Here is a 15,555-nt window from a genome sequence, read left to right on the forward strand (position 1 = left end):
CTTAAATCAACTATAAAAACAAAACCAGAGAAGAGTGCAGGTATTAGGAATTATTGTTAATTTTGTTAGGTGTGATAACAGTACTGTGGTCATGTCTAAAAGGTCATCATCTATTAAAGATATGCTGAAGTTTATGGATGAAATGACAGGATACCTGGGATGCGCTTTAAAATACTTCCCTCAAAAGTGGACAGGCTGGATTAAAAAAACGGCAAAATGTTGATAATTGCTGAAGCTAGGAGAAGGATACATGAGGTTTCATTTATACTACTCTCTCTTTTTATTTTTTTTTGGGCCGTGCTGTGTGACTTGTGGGATCTTCGTTCCCTGACCAGATATTGAACCCATGACCTCGGCAGTGAAAGCACGGACTCCTAACCAATGGACCACCAGGGAATTCCCTGTACTACTCTCTTGACATTTAGGTATGTTTGAAAAATGTTTACAATAAAAAAAAATTCTTAAAAATGGGTTATACATGGAAGACTACATTTGAAAAAAATTTTTAAATCAGTTCTTACTACTTTGTCACTGTTGCACACAGTACTTTAATACAGTTATTCTTGATAATTAATCATATTTCTTAACCCCAGTAGATGTAGACAAGTATCCAGGCATTTCTTGACTTAAAGACGTAGTCTGTGAGCATAACTTGTGCTTTCCAGCACTTTCAATAATTTGGGTCCCCATAATTTTGTATGAAGAGTTGGCAGACTGATTTTTCAGAGTTGGAAGAGCTAAAAATAAATTTGGAAGCTTCTGAGAATAAACTTGCTTCACCCTGTCGCCTACTACACAGAACAACAGATGTGACTTCAGTGGGTATTTTCGGACACCAAGATGACTTCCTCTGGATGACTGCCACACAAAAAAACCCTACCCCAACTAGCTTTGGACATGCCACCATCCATACAGCACAAGGGTATTTAATTGCTGGAATTTAATTAATTGGTTATGTTTGAGCTTGAATGCTGACTTAACACAAGTGTTTTTTAAATGCTGAAAGAATTAGATACTAGAGTTCTGAAAATCAAATATGAAATTAGTTAGAAATTCAACAACAATATATAATAAACAAAACATACATATTAGTATCTAACTTACCAAGAAGAATGTTTACTAGTTTAGGCTTATTATTACTTTACTGATTTGTTTTAAAGAAGTTAGGACAAAATAAATCTACAGACATGATCTAAGAATTAGCAAATGGCAAGTACTGCTGCTTGAAGCATTATATTATACTGAGGAAATAAACACACCTCTAACTGGGAAGCTTAACTGCTGTAAAGTTGATGCACTTATACAGTAACCAATTTGGGGCTCATAGGCGATGGTATCTAGACATTCATTCCAATCTTGTACATTTGTAACAGGACAATCCTGTAGATGGGTGACAAGGTCTCCCACAAAAAGGCCTCTAGGTCCAATGGCAGGTGAGTCCTTGGGAAGAAGGCAGAAATAAATCAGATAATGTATGAAGACAAGCTATGATTAATCTGAGCAAATAATAAAGACACTGACTTAATTAAGTAGACTATTTTGAATAATGTAGAAAATAATCCAGCTTTGAATCCAAGATGTATAGTCCTAGAAAATTAACAAAATAACACCCAACAATTATAGTTACTTTTCATATTTCACTAAGATTTTGAATTTTTCACAAATGAAAATCAAACAAACCCCACTTGCCAACAATTAAGATTAAAATGATAAACTTTTTCCCAAACTGCTAATTAAAATTTTTTGTGAAAGCAGTCATCAGAATGCCTTCGTTGTCCTATATCATCAATGGATAAAATTATAAGACTTATCTAAACACAGTCCCAAATATGCAGACAATACCATCAGCACAATGAATACATGAGTACATGAGGCAGTTGCTCACAAGGTAATTTTCCTTGTCCCAAAGTGTGAAGAGAAGACTTGATACCATCATAGTAGTCTAAGGGAGTGAAATACAGAGTTGAAGACATTAAACTCCCACGAAATGTTCTGGCTGGCTAGCCTAGGTTCCATCTTTCTTACTTCTTAGGAGTAAAGACATCTGACTCAAAAGCAGAGTTATAAAAATAAACAGTAAAGGTAAATGATGCATTTAATCAAACTACAGGTAGAAAGTCTTGATACTATCCTTGTAACTCAGAACAGAAACAATTTTCAGTATTTTAAAAGAGTCAATGTAGTTCACAAAACTATTTCTTTGATTTGAAAGGATTACAGTAATTTCTTCAGGAGAAACTGAGCATTCTGTATATGAGAAGAGTTTGAATAAAAGTTCCTGACATAAAATGCTAAGTGTTACATCACAAAATCTGGTGAAAGAATACCCCAAGTAATCTATTATTTACCTCAGCAACTTCAGTGATAAGCACCCCAACTCCAGTGTAGTAAAACGGCAAGAGAATTACAGGAAGGAGAACAAGAGCTAAAATACCCAGGAGTGCAAGGACGAAATTATGCCAGATACCTGAAAAGAGGGAAAAAAAGGAATAAGCTCAACCAGGGGCAGGGATGATATCATTCCAGGTAGTTGTACTTCATAATACTTAGGCATTCTGATAAATTAGTAAAGTACCCAGAAGAAGCTGTGAGGCAGATAGATCTACTTATTAGTACAGAAGACAGATGTTCAGTTAGAGGTTTCTTCCATTTCAGATATTAAAATCTAAAATGAGCATGTTAATACAATACTAGGAAGACCACATGCTAATACGATTTAACATTATTAGAATCTATATTCGATTACATATATACCTCTATTATATATGTAAAGGTGTGTGTGTATATAACGAATAGAATATCTTCTACTTACTACTCTTTTCTCAGAAAATGTATACATATTAATTTAAACATAGTTGTGAAAAAAAAACATACTTGTGATCTTTGAAAGGAACTTCAGAGCTATCAAATAAAAGTTATGATGAAGTAAAAAACGTTCTTGCTGAACTGGGGTATGTATCTTACATCAAGACTATAACTATCTCTGCCATCTCTGCAGAGATGGTTAGGTGAACCCAGTGGTGTGCTGGAGCCTGCTCCTACCACCTTGCCACAGCTGACTGGGCCTCTTTAACCAACTCCTCCTTCAGGAACTTCAAGTTGGCGCTTTGAAATTGGCCATGGTGGGAGTGTTTACACCACAGAAACCAGCAAATGCTACGTATCAGAGCTCTCCACCCTCTCCTCCAGGGCTAGATGTTAAACATTCACTAGCATACCTCTAGATAAACCCCCCTCCCATACCGATCCTTGCCCTCTAGTACAGTTTTTCTCATAAGGCAGGGTGGAAGCACTACCCGCTCTCTGAGCAGTGTGATTCTTTTTTTTTTTTTTTTTTTTTTGCGGTACGCGGGCCTCTCACTGTTGTGGCCTCTCCCGTTGCGGAGCACAGGCTCCGGACGCGCAAGTTCAGCGGCCATGGCTCACGGCCTAGCCGCTTCGTGGCATGTGGGATCTTCCCGGACCAGGGCACGAACCCGTGTCCCCTGCATCGGCAGGTGGACTCTCAACCACTGCGCTACCAGGGAAGCCCAGTGTGATTCTTAGTTGTGCAGGTCTTGTCCGTTACAATACAGGATATATAGCATTCCCAACTCCATCCTCTGAATGTCATTAGTGTTCTCCAGTCACTGAGACAAGCAAACAACTGCCCCCACCCCACACATTCCAAATATCCCCAGGAGGGTGATAGCACCAGTGGTTGAGGACCAGTGTTTTGTAATGATAGAAACATAACTTAAAAGACATCTCCCAGACTCTCAGGAGTCTGAGTATGGCCATATGACTGTTTCAGCAAAAGGATGCAAGTGGAAGTGATGGGGATTGCCTTACTGGCTGGAATGTAGCTATGATGGAGCTAAACGTGAGTCCATGACGCAGAAGCTGCATGTTGGGAATAGTAGAGCTAAGACAGAAAGAGTCTGAGTCCCCCAAATCATAGAATTATCGTATCAGCATTGAACTACTTACATTTGCAATGTTTTATGAGAGTTTAAGTCACTGTTATTTTTAGCTTTTACAGCAGCCAGATACCTAGCTAATATGGACCATATTCACATTGTAAAATGTTCCTCTAGTCCAGGACATATTGGGTAAACAATATTTTCTGTTTTGCACACAGAAAGATCTTTTAAAAACACTAATGGTATCAAGCTATTTATCACAAACTCTATTTTGCTTTTTCATTTATATATTTTCGACTTCTTCCTTACCTGCACATTCATATCTAACCCATTTCTTATATCCACTACAGAGTAATCCATTGTTAAAAAAACATACTGACTTATTTATAAGGTTCCCTACTAATGATCACTTAGGCTGTTTTAACTTTTTCATACAATGCTGCAACAAAGAGCTTTGCTCATATTGTTATGCATCTAATTAAGAATGCATCTCTGAGGGTATGGAAAATTGCACAGAAATGGAATTATTGGGTCAAAAAATACGTGCATTAAAATTGACCTCCAACAAGTTTGCATTATATTCTCCTAAGTGGCATATGTTTCCCCACCCTCTAAACAATACTGGATGGGATGTTATCATAACTTTAGACTGCCATCTGCTAGGTGAAAAGTAAAATCTCATCCTGATTTCTATTTCTTTAATGATGAGTGAGCTTGTACATTTTTCATGCTTATTAAATGGTTATTTGTATTTTTGTCTGAGAATTGCTTACTTCTATCCATTGTCAGTTTACATTTTTTGACTGGGTTGTCTTCTTTTTCTTAAACTAATTTATATATATATTATTATTTGTAATACATACACTGAGGAATTTGTTCTTCTGTACGAGGTATTATTATCATTTCTTCCAGTTTGTTTGGCTTGGTTTATAGTTTTGCCTATGCAGACATTTTAAATTTTGGTGAGGTCAAATGTCTCCTTTTGTATTAAGCCTTTCCCAGTTCAAGACTATAGAAGACACTCACCTGTGTTTTCTTGCATTGTTTTCATAGGTTTTTTTTTTTTTTTAATTTTCACTCGAGGCATGCGGGTTCTTAGGTCCCCCACCAGGGATTGAGCCCATGCCCCCTGCAGTGGAAGCACAGTCTTAACCACTGGATGGTCAGGGAAGTCCCTAGCATCATTTAAAAAACAAAATTAAAACAAACAGAAAAAACCTCTAATTCTTTGACCCACTGGAATTTACTCTAGTGAAACTAATTAGGAATACAGCTATACCACCCCACCACCCTGTTGCTAGTCCCAAAACAACCCAGCCCATTGATTAGATTTGCCACCATTACCATGTGCTAAATTCAACTTTCCCCTTAACCCCTCAGGATGGCCTAAATGCTTGCACCCTACCTCTCCCTTATCAGGATGACACCACCATACGACCCTGGCTTTTCTCATCCAAGCAACAGTCAGAGGGGCACACAGCAGCACTGATTCTTTGATTCTCTGGGCAGGACTCTCCTATCTCTTGTCAGGGATGCAGCTGGTACCAGACCACCCTGCTGGATTCCAGATTTGCCCATGATGGCTAAATTGCAATGCAAGTACCTTTATTTCCTTTATTTAAACAATCTCTTGTTCATTAATGATTTGCTTTTTGAGTATACCAAACAAATTTTTGTTACAATTTTTACTTTCTCTAGAGCAGGGTTTCTCAACAGTGCCACTACTGGCACTCTGGGCCAGATAATTTTTTTGTTGTGGGGGACTATCTTGTGCACTGTAAAATGTTTAGCAGCATCCCTGGCCTCTACCCACCAGATACCAGTCGCACCCTCCCTGTTTTCTCTATTTTCTAGGTACAATATTTATATAGGCTAGTTTTTTTTTCTTTAGAACAGGTATTTTATTTTTTGCTTTTTCTATTACAAGGATGTATGTACCAAGTATTAAAAAGTCAATACATACACAACATATTCCACAACTGAGCACCACTCCTTAACTAAACAGGCAAAGAAATGACACTAAAAGACAGCACATGGTAGTATTTGGGGGAAAATAAAGACTAAAACAGGTTTAAATCGACTACTACATCCCATCCAATATTCAATACTACACAATCCAGTGCATCTAAAAGGTAGTTATGCAAAATGTGTTAATGTCAAAGAATACAACCAAAATTAAGATGGCAAACTAAACCTATATAACTTTTTTTAAACAGGAAAATACTTTATATATGCATGTAACTGTCCTTCTTTTAAAGAAAATCTGCAAGCAACGTTATCTACTTCCAGAAAAACCATATATAGAACTACTAAACATATTCTTAAAAGTATAAACATGAACATTTAGAAAATCCATAACTTTAAAAACTTATCAATAGATGAACTTCATATTTAAAAGAATGTGAAAAGAAGTCCCATTTTTAGTTTTAAAGAAAATCTGCAAGCAACGTTATTTACTTCCAGAAAAACCATATATAGTACTAAGCATATTCTTAAAAGTATAAACACAAACATTTAGAAAATCCATAACTTTAAAAACTTATCAATAGATGAACTTCATATTTAAAAGAATGTGAAAAGAAGTCCCATTTTTAGCACAGTTGTATAAACAAGTCTTTTGATGTGAGCTTCATGAATTGTCCTCCTTTGTGACCAAATATTACAAAAACATAACGTTTTTCAAACGGTATTACAGAACAAGACAGAACATCTTAACAATGTTATCTTATATAAAGAATTACTTTTTTTAACCTTTTAAATTTTACTTTTACTAACCTATCAAAACCTGACCCTTAGATGTGTTAGAGTCATTAAAAGAAGTTCTTTTCTAGAAACAGTACACAAAAAACAGGCATATCTATTTCCCATCACATTCCTGGAAGATGCTTTCTGAGCCTGAGAAATTTCTTCTCTCCTTTTTACTGTTCATTTTTATGCTTAGCATGTACTAAGATATGAGATTTCAGGTTAGCTGACTGAGCAAACTTCTTATTACAGTTCTCGAAGGGGCACAGGAAGGGCTTGTCTCCGGTATGGATTCGCATATGGGTACGCAAATTGAAATTCAGGGAAAAGCGTTTTCCGCAGCCTTTGAAGGTGCACTGAAAGGGCTTCTCTCCCGAATGCACCAGTTGATGACGTTTCAGTTTTGAGCTCTCAATAAAAGCTTTGCCACATTCTTCACATGCGTGGACTCTGGGACCATGGGTGTGCAGATGTTTTCTCAAAGCAGACTTATCCTTCAACACCTTCATGCAGCCTTTGTTAGGGCAAGCTATTGATTTCAGGGGATCTCCTTTGGTTTTCTGGGGCTTCTTCATAATAAATTCTGCCACTTGTTTGGGATCTGAGAGATCAACGCCAGGAATTCCTCCAGGAGGCAGCTTCTTCCCCGTAGCGTACTCTGAATAACCAAGAGCTGGCTTCTCATTAGCCTCTCTAGTCTCGTGGCCTCTCTTATTGCACCTGGACCACATGGTGACGGCGAACTCGCCTTCCAGGGTTTTGACGTACACCTGCTTCAGCTCCCACTTGCTCCTGTCCACCTTGGAGCTGCTTCCCGCCCTGGCCTTGCCGTCAGCGTACCTATTCTTATCGCTGGGCTTTCTGCCTTGGCCACTGCACTTCCTGCTGTGGCTGTAGGCCGATGAGGACGTGGAGGGTGGTGACAAGGGAGCCAGGGTCTCCTGGAAGCAGTCGTCTTCGTCGGCCAGGATGACCATCTTGTTCTCCAGGTTGCTGACCCGCAGGTCTTCAGACTGGTAGTAGCCCACCACCTCCTCCTGCATCTGCACCATGCTCATTTCCTCGCTGTAGTCCCCTTGGTTTGGGGTGCTGATAAAGAGAGGCTGCAGCGCGAACAGAGGCGGAAGGTGGTGGCCATCGTGGACACAGTTGCCACTGATGTCTTCGTACTCCTCGGCTGCCTCAACCGCCACGGTCTCCACAGGGCCGGCCTCCACAGGGCCGGCCTCCACAGGGCCGGTCTCCACAGGGCTCTGGTACAGCTCCACAGCATCTCCATACAGCTCCACAGCATCTGCATACATCTCCAGAGCATCTGCATACATCTCCGAGTTTTCTACGGCGGTGTATAAAGTGTTGTTTGAGGCCACTGCCGAGGGCTCTTCTGAGGCTTTGGCTACTGGGCAGCAAACGGACGACCAGAAGGCCGCGGAGAAGAAAGGCTGTGAGAGAAAAGCCCGAGCTCCAGAGGAAAGAGAAGGCACTTCCGGTGCGGGACGCGGAAAACGCAGAAAACGTGGACGCTTTTGGACACGCCTCGCACATGCGCTTTGGGGCACCCCCCCACACGCGCTTTACGTCACCCTGCACTTGCGCTTTGCGTCACCCCCGCACATGTGCTTTGGGCACCCCGCACATGCGCTTTGGGGCACCCCCACCCCCGCACATGCGCTTTGGGGCACCCCCTGCACGTGCGCTTTGGGACATCCCCCCGCACGTGCGCTTTGGGGTACCCCCGCGCGTGCGCTTCGGGGCATCCCCCCCGCACGTGCACTTTGGGGCACCCCCCCTCCCTGCACATGCGCTTTGGGGCACCCCCCCACACGCGCTTTGCGTCACCCCCGCACATGTGCTTTGGGCACCCCGCACATGCGCTTTGGGGCACCCCCACCCCCGCACATGCGCTTTGGGGCACCCCCTGCACGTGCGCTTTGGGACACCCCCCCGCACGTGCGCTTTGGGGTACCCCCGCACGTGCGCTTTGGGGCACCCCCCTCCCTGCACATGCGCTTTGGGGCACCCCCCCACACGCGCTTTACGTCACCCTGCACTTGCGCTTTGCGTCACCCCCGCACATGCGCTTTGGGCACCCCGCACATGCGCTTTGGGGCACCCCCTGCACGTGCGCTTCGGGGCACCCCCCGCATGCGCTTTGGGGCATCCCCTCCGCACGTGCGCTTTGGGGCACCCCCCCTCCCTGCACATGCGCTTTGGGGCACCCCCGCACGTGCGCTTTGGAGCACCCCCCCCCGCACGTGAGCTTTGCGGCACCTCCCCACGTGCACTTTGGGCACCCCGCACATGCGCTTCTAAGCTAGGGCACACCAGCAGAGTGCGCGACCATGCTCATGCCCAGGCTCACGGGCTCGTGCGTACACCAGCCCTCCTGCCACTGCGTGCCTCTTCGCTCAGCGTGCCAAGCTATTGTTTTTTTTGAATATGGCAACCAGGCTCTACAGAATTTTTCTGTATTTCATTTCCATTGACTTTTTTGTCCCTCCCCCTCCCCCCCGCCAGGTATATAATAGTATGGGGGGCGGGGAGAAGGCCTACTCCTTTCTAATAGTTATGCTTCTTTTTTTTCTTATTTGATTGCACTGACCCACATTTACAGGCCATTTTTAATAGTATCGGTGGAATGCTTGTCCTGGCCGTTAATAGGAATGTTTCTAAGTGTTATACCATTAGGAAGTAACCAGCTATTTCTATTCAATACTTCTACTAAAGATTTTTGGCTTTTAGCCATTAATGGATGTTGAATTTTGTTAAATACCGATTTCAATATCTGCTGAGATGAGGATATTTTTCTCTTAAGAGTAATTAATGTTTACCACATTCAAATAAGATTTCCTAATTTTAAGCCATCCTTGCACTGTTCAGATACACCAACTGTCTGTAGAATTTTTGTGCTTTACAAGTATCAGTGTTACACTGACTTTTAAAAAATTCTTAGTTTCCTTCTCTATGCGACCTGGAAAGTTTATACTAAATTGGAATTGAAAAGAAAAATCTTTTCCTTCAAGATTCCTTCAAGATTTGAAAGAATTCTACCTATGCAACTTTCAGGACCACTCTTAAACTTTCTTAATTTCTCCCATGGTAATTAGCCTATTTATAATTTTTTTCTGTCTCTGCTGGGGTTAATTTCGGCTGTTTAAAAAAAAGATAATTATCCGGGTTTGTGAAAATTTTTTGCAGAGATGAACAAAGAACACTTTTATAATTGTTTAAAATTTCTCTATCAGTTGTCATTCCCCAATCTGACTGCTAATTCTGTCTATAAATGCTTTCTCCCATTTAATCTTTTTTTGTTCTTCAAAGAACTCTTTTAACAGTTCTATTTTTTCTAATTTATTATTTTTTGCCTATATGCATGCTAATTACATCATTTCTTACCTATTTTATAGTTCTTTTCTCACTTCTTCAGTTTAACTGATTTACTTTCATTTCTTATTTCATAATAATTGCCCAAGGCAGTGACTTTTCCTTTTAGCAGAACTTTACACATTATTTCATTATCATTTTTAAACATACTGCAATTATGGTTTTGAATTAAATTGGACAATTTTTATAAGTTTCATGGGCACTTGAAAAGAAATTGTCATGGTACAGGGTTTGACATAACTATTGATTTTGCCCTTGCTAATTAGAGCCTCGATGATTAAGCCTTTTTCATACTTACCTGCTATGTGTTGAGAGATGAGATAAGCCTCCTTTATTACATTTCTGTTTTTTCCTTGTACTTTTTCCATTTTTGTTTTGATGATTTGTTACTTTATTCAGTAAGACTCAGGATTACATTTTCATTGTGGATTACACTCCTTATGATTATCAAGTGACCTCCTATGTCTAATTTAATGCTTTAGTCATATTTTCATGATATGTTCTCATTTTTTCAATCTTTTAAAAATAATTCATGTTAAAAAATGAAAAAACTGGAATGTAAATTATTTTGCTCTACCACTTTTGACTGAGAGTTTTTTTAAAATTTATTTATTTATGTATTTATGTATTTATTTTTGGCTGCGTTGGGTCTTTGTTGCTGTGCACGGCGGTTCTCTAGTTGTGGCGAGCGGGGGCTACTCTTCGTTGCGGTGCGTGGGCTTCTCACTGCGGTGGCTTCTCGTTGTGGAGCATGGGCTCTAGGTGCGTGGGCTCCAGTAGTTGTGGCAGACAGGCTCAGTAGTTGTGGCTCACAGGCTCTAGAGTGCAGGCTTAGTAGTTGTGGTGCACGAGCTTAGTTGCTCCGTGGCATGTGGGATCTTCCCGGACCAGGGCTTGAACCCGTGTCCCCTGCACTGGCAGGCGGATTCTTAAGCACTGCGCCACCAGGGAAGCCCTGACTGAGAGTCTTATAAACTGAATTTATCAACCAAAAGGTGAGTTGTTTTCATTTGTGATGTACTTTCCATAAAACCACTAATAACACACAGATGAATAAAGAAATTTAAGTCTTTTACCTGCACAAAATATCCTTAGCTGCTGGACTGGTGATATAAGTTGCAAATGAGTGGTGAACAGATCAACAAATGCTCCAGGATAAATAATGAAGAGAAAAATCCCAAAGCCATTAAATCGAACTTGTTCCCTAAGAAATCACATAAGAAAAAGGAATTTACTACTAGTATTGCATTTTTCAGATTAATAATGCATGTAATCTTAAAACTTCCCACTGTAATTCAAATTCTTGCTTAAAATACAAGTCTCTCTGGACAGTCAAAAAATTATATATGATGTATATCATCATAATTTAATAATAGCATACAGATTTAGTTACCAGTGAAATTGCATTTTGTAAAACAGGGCATTCTGAAATAGACTTAACAACTTCAATAATTTTTAGAAACCAATATGCTGAGCAAATAACTTAAAATTAGTCACTCGTATAAAGAAATAGTTAATATTTCTATGAGAAACTAAATGAAAAACATTTGTATGGTTTATTCTGAATTATTTTCAGGGAAGGAGACAGTAGAAAATAGAATTCAAGTAAATTATCTAAATATTTATATTTCTCTTAGCCATTATAAAGGTGGAGGCTTATCTAAGTGTATTCCTGTTGAATTAATGTTAAAATAAGTACTACATTTAAAAATGCATAATGCTCAGACTGTCCTCAAGAGAACTATTTTTTATCAATTCATTCTCTAAAAATGGAATTACATTTAAAAGCCTCGTAAGACCACACAGCTACTCTAAAAAAAGCATCATCTAAATATATTGTGCTGTCACCTAGCATTAACTATATAAGATGACTGTAAAATTCACTTTTTCTTGGCAGTGGGATTTTATAAAATATTACCCAAACTATTTCACAAACATATTATCAATGATTAAACTGTAATAACAATGCATTTCTATGTAAAACCCTAAAAGCTGCAAAGTTAAGGTGGAAGTAAAGATTTTCGAAAGAGAGAAAAGAAAAAGGAGCCGACCACTTAAACCACTACATGGCACACCTGTGTAACAGTATATGCTCTGTCAAGATGAGGGTTTATTGCCAGTCAATAGACTCTTGTTCATAAGCAACTGGAAAGTAATAAGAAGTGATTAAATCTTCTCCTCTAAAACCTTTTATCTGGTCCACACACCCAAAGGATGAAACACATTGCCATCAGTATGTGTGTTCATTATGTGGGAGTGAAGGGAAGTTGTGACTCAATCTCTCCCCCCATCAGGATTTTACACATTTATGAGTCTTTAAAATGCTCAGGTATAATTACAATGATACATTTGGATAGTCAAGACAAAACATGGCATGATACTTGAAGCAAGTCCCAGGTCTCATCCTCCCTTATCTTCTTCCACTTGGATTTCTAGATAGGCTATGATATTTGTTAACAAACTCAGAGCTTTCAGTGTTCTTGCTGTAGCCAGCAGAGGCCATGAGTAGAAGCAGGAAAGTATTTCAGATGATGAGCCAAAGAAAGTACTAAGAAGGCAGGTGGATGGGCTTTGAGTGCAGTGGTTATCATTCTGATCCAGTGATGAACAGAAAGATTAGGTTTCAGGATTGGATGAAAATAGTGAAGAACCATGAGGATATAACCATGCTGGCAAAGGACAAAGGATAGAAAGACCCAGATTATAGATGTGCACATAGTTAATTGAGCATATTCATCAATATATTAATCTCTACAAAAGGGAAGTTACCTTAAAATAATAATGGTGGATATGCACTGGGCAGTATCCAAAGAAAGAAAAAGTATCAAATGTAGCAGATTTTAGTAATAAATCCTCCTATATGAAAAGCTTCTTTGCATGGAATAGAGAGAGAGAGGTAAATATCATTACCTAATAGCTGCTATCCCATGTCCAATTTCATGTACAACACCACTAATGAGGACTGCAGCGAAGAAATAGGTCAGTTGGTTGACGGGTAAATTTATGCCAGGAACCTGTTCACAGACACAATGATAAAGACACACTTGGGCACCAAGAGACCACAATGTTCACTCTGTACTAAAACTTAAACTTCCAAACTCAGTGTTCGGTAAGCTAAAAGTAATATGAACACTGATGGTCCACTTCTCCATTTCTATCATAATAAATATAAAAACACCAGTCAGTTTTTTTTGAACTAGGCAGTTTTTGAGCTAAGCACACCACCAATCTAAAGAGAATAGGAAACACCAGGTTAAAAAGTTGAAACGTTAGCTTCCTGAAGTCTTCACCACGGGAAAGAATTAGGGAGCCTGGCATAGTGCCAGGGAAGGCAGAGTGGCAGTGAAGGAGTCAGTAGCTGATCCACCCTCGAGGGCTGGCAGCCTGATTTGGGAATTCTTGTTACAGTTCCCATTCCTTCCGCTAAAGTGTTATTGCAAGGCTCCAAGTACTTATGTGAGTAATACAGGATGTCCCCACCCCCCTTCAATGAGTTTCATTTTAGTATTATCAAGTTATATGAGAGTTGATCATTAAAGGCAGTGTAATAAAGTGCCTTATTGGTGTGGGAGCACCAGGCCCTTCATTTCTTCTATCAGTTTGTCTAGTACATTGGTTAGAAAAAAAGTGATACACAAATATTATACTAAAATTGAAATTTAATGCAGAAAGTAAGGCATTTGGAACATACAGACATGTTAAGGGCCCACGTGCTCCCGACTGTTATGCACTTAAGTTTGCTATTTTAAGGGCTGCAGAGTAAAATTTTTTTTAGATACCCAAGAATCTTCTTGTAAGATAAATAATCGTTCCTAAGTTCTATTTCTCACAATCCAGGCAGTGGAATCTAAAGGTATCCTTCTGGAGGAAAGTTCGTCTTTCTTTCATTAGTTAGTATTTTAAATTAATTACAAAATATGTTTAAAGCAGGAAAACTTGAAAACTCAAAGAATAATAGAAACCGTTCCTGTTCCCCAAACACAAAACAAAAAACCATTCTCAGTGTTTCAATGCATGTCTTTCCAATCTTTTCATGTACACATATTTTAAAAAATTATACTCTTTTATTATAAATATGGTTTTGAAATCTACCCTTTTCACTTAATAGTATCACAAACATTTTCCCATGAGTATTTCTGGTTCAACATGATTTTTAATAGCTGCATTGTATTTCATGGAATAGATTGCTGGGCATTTAACTGTTTTAAAGGTTTCTGCTCTTATAAAATACTGTGATAAATATATTTGGACACATATACACAAATATTTGGGGGGAATAAATTGTTAGACAAGCACGGTTGGTTCAGGCTCTGGGGACGTATCATTTGGGTTTGGTGTTCTGGCTCCATCATAACTAGCTAAGGGACCTTGAGGAAGCTTGGATTATTCCTCCAGTACTTCAATTTCCCCATGATTAAAATGGAAATCACCACAGTTACATAAAAGGGTAATTTTGAGGATTACAGGAGATAATCCTTGTCCACTGTTTAACATTACGCCTAACAGAGAGGGTAATTATACACAAAATTTAAAGGACTTTGATACATATCAAACTGCTCTCCAAAAGCAGACACTTCAATAACCTTGGGTAAGCTCACTTTATTCAAATCTGCAATGTGAGAGGAATAAAAAGCATCCCATTGTTTGATTTCTATTTCTTTGATGATTATTAAGCTGAATATTCCCCTTACTTTTTGACCACTGATAGATCTTTTGTGAGTAGCCTACTCCCGACTTGTCAATTTTTTTCTCCTTAAAGTGTTCATGTTTTTCTTATTGTCTGTAAGATCACTTCAAGTATCAATTATCAATTCTCTGTGATACACATCACAGATGCATTCCCAAGTTTTGCCTTTTAATTTTATTTTGCTTTTGGTTTTCTGATATATAAAAAATTTTATGTAGTCAAATCTATCAATATTCATGGTTTCTGCCATTAGTTTTATGCATATGTCTTTCTCATTGTGTTCCTATAAATAGAAACCTGTTTTTTTTCTTTCAAGGTCTTTTATGATTTCACATTTTAATTTTAATTCAATTGCAATTTATTTTTGTGTATAACAAAGGAATTTCACTTTTAAGCCTTTTTTAGTAGCTGAAGAGGAGATTCAAACCATGCTGCTTTCTAAATTCATTGATTCCAAGAGTCCTTTCTCTAGTTATGAAACTAGCTTTCACAGTCATCATTTTTAATGTATTCATAACATTTCACTGAATGACAGTCCCATAATTTAACCATTCCTCAATTACATATTGTGGTTGTTTCCAATTCTTCATAGTAATAAATGTTAGGATAAAGACCTTGATGAATACTAATTTTTCTGTAATTTGGAAGTGTTTCCTTAACCTAGAGTCCCAGATGTAGAAGTAAATGGTCAGAGGATATTTTTATGATGCTCATTATCTGAAGTTCTCTCTACTCAGACCCTACTAAGCAACTCTTTTCAAAAACATCAGTGTACCTTTTTCTACATATCTGCTCCATTCCCATGTTGTCAGGCATCTGTCTGTTCAGACCTGTAGT

General features: G+C 39.0%; 1 protein-coding gene across 2 annotated transcripts in view; it reads right to left on the reverse strand.

The window, feature by feature from the left end:
- LOC132482328 (membrane-bound transcription factor site-2 protease) overlaps positions 1-15,555 on the reverse strand; it is a 39,256-nt gene that overhangs the window by 11,292 nt on the left and 12,409 nt on the right. Inside the window, exons 4-7 of one of the 2 annotated variants that reach the window (XM_060087575.1) lie at positions 12,942-13,045; positions 11,108-11,235; positions 2,349-2,467; positions 1,260-1,440 (exon numbers count right to left, since the gene is read on the reverse strand). In XM_060087575.1, the coding sequence (XP_059943558.1) occupies positions 1,260-1,440; positions 2,349-2,467; positions 11,108-11,235; positions 12,942-13,045 (532 nt within the window). Of the gene's footprint in view, positions 1-1,259; positions 1,441-2,348; positions 2,468-6,335; positions 8,044-11,107; positions 11,236-12,941; positions 13,046-15,555 lie in introns of those variants that run through there. The other variant, XM_060087574.1, reaches the window with a different exon arrangement.

This window comes from Mesoplodon densirostris, chromosome X (assembly GCF_025265405.1).
Source record: "Mesoplodon densirostris isolate mMesDen1 chromosome X, mMesDen1 primary haplotype, whole genome shotgun sequence".
Taxonomy (NCBI): domain Eukaryota; kingdom Metazoa; phylum Chordata; class Mammalia; order Artiodactyla; family Ziphiidae; genus Mesoplodon; species Mesoplodon densirostris.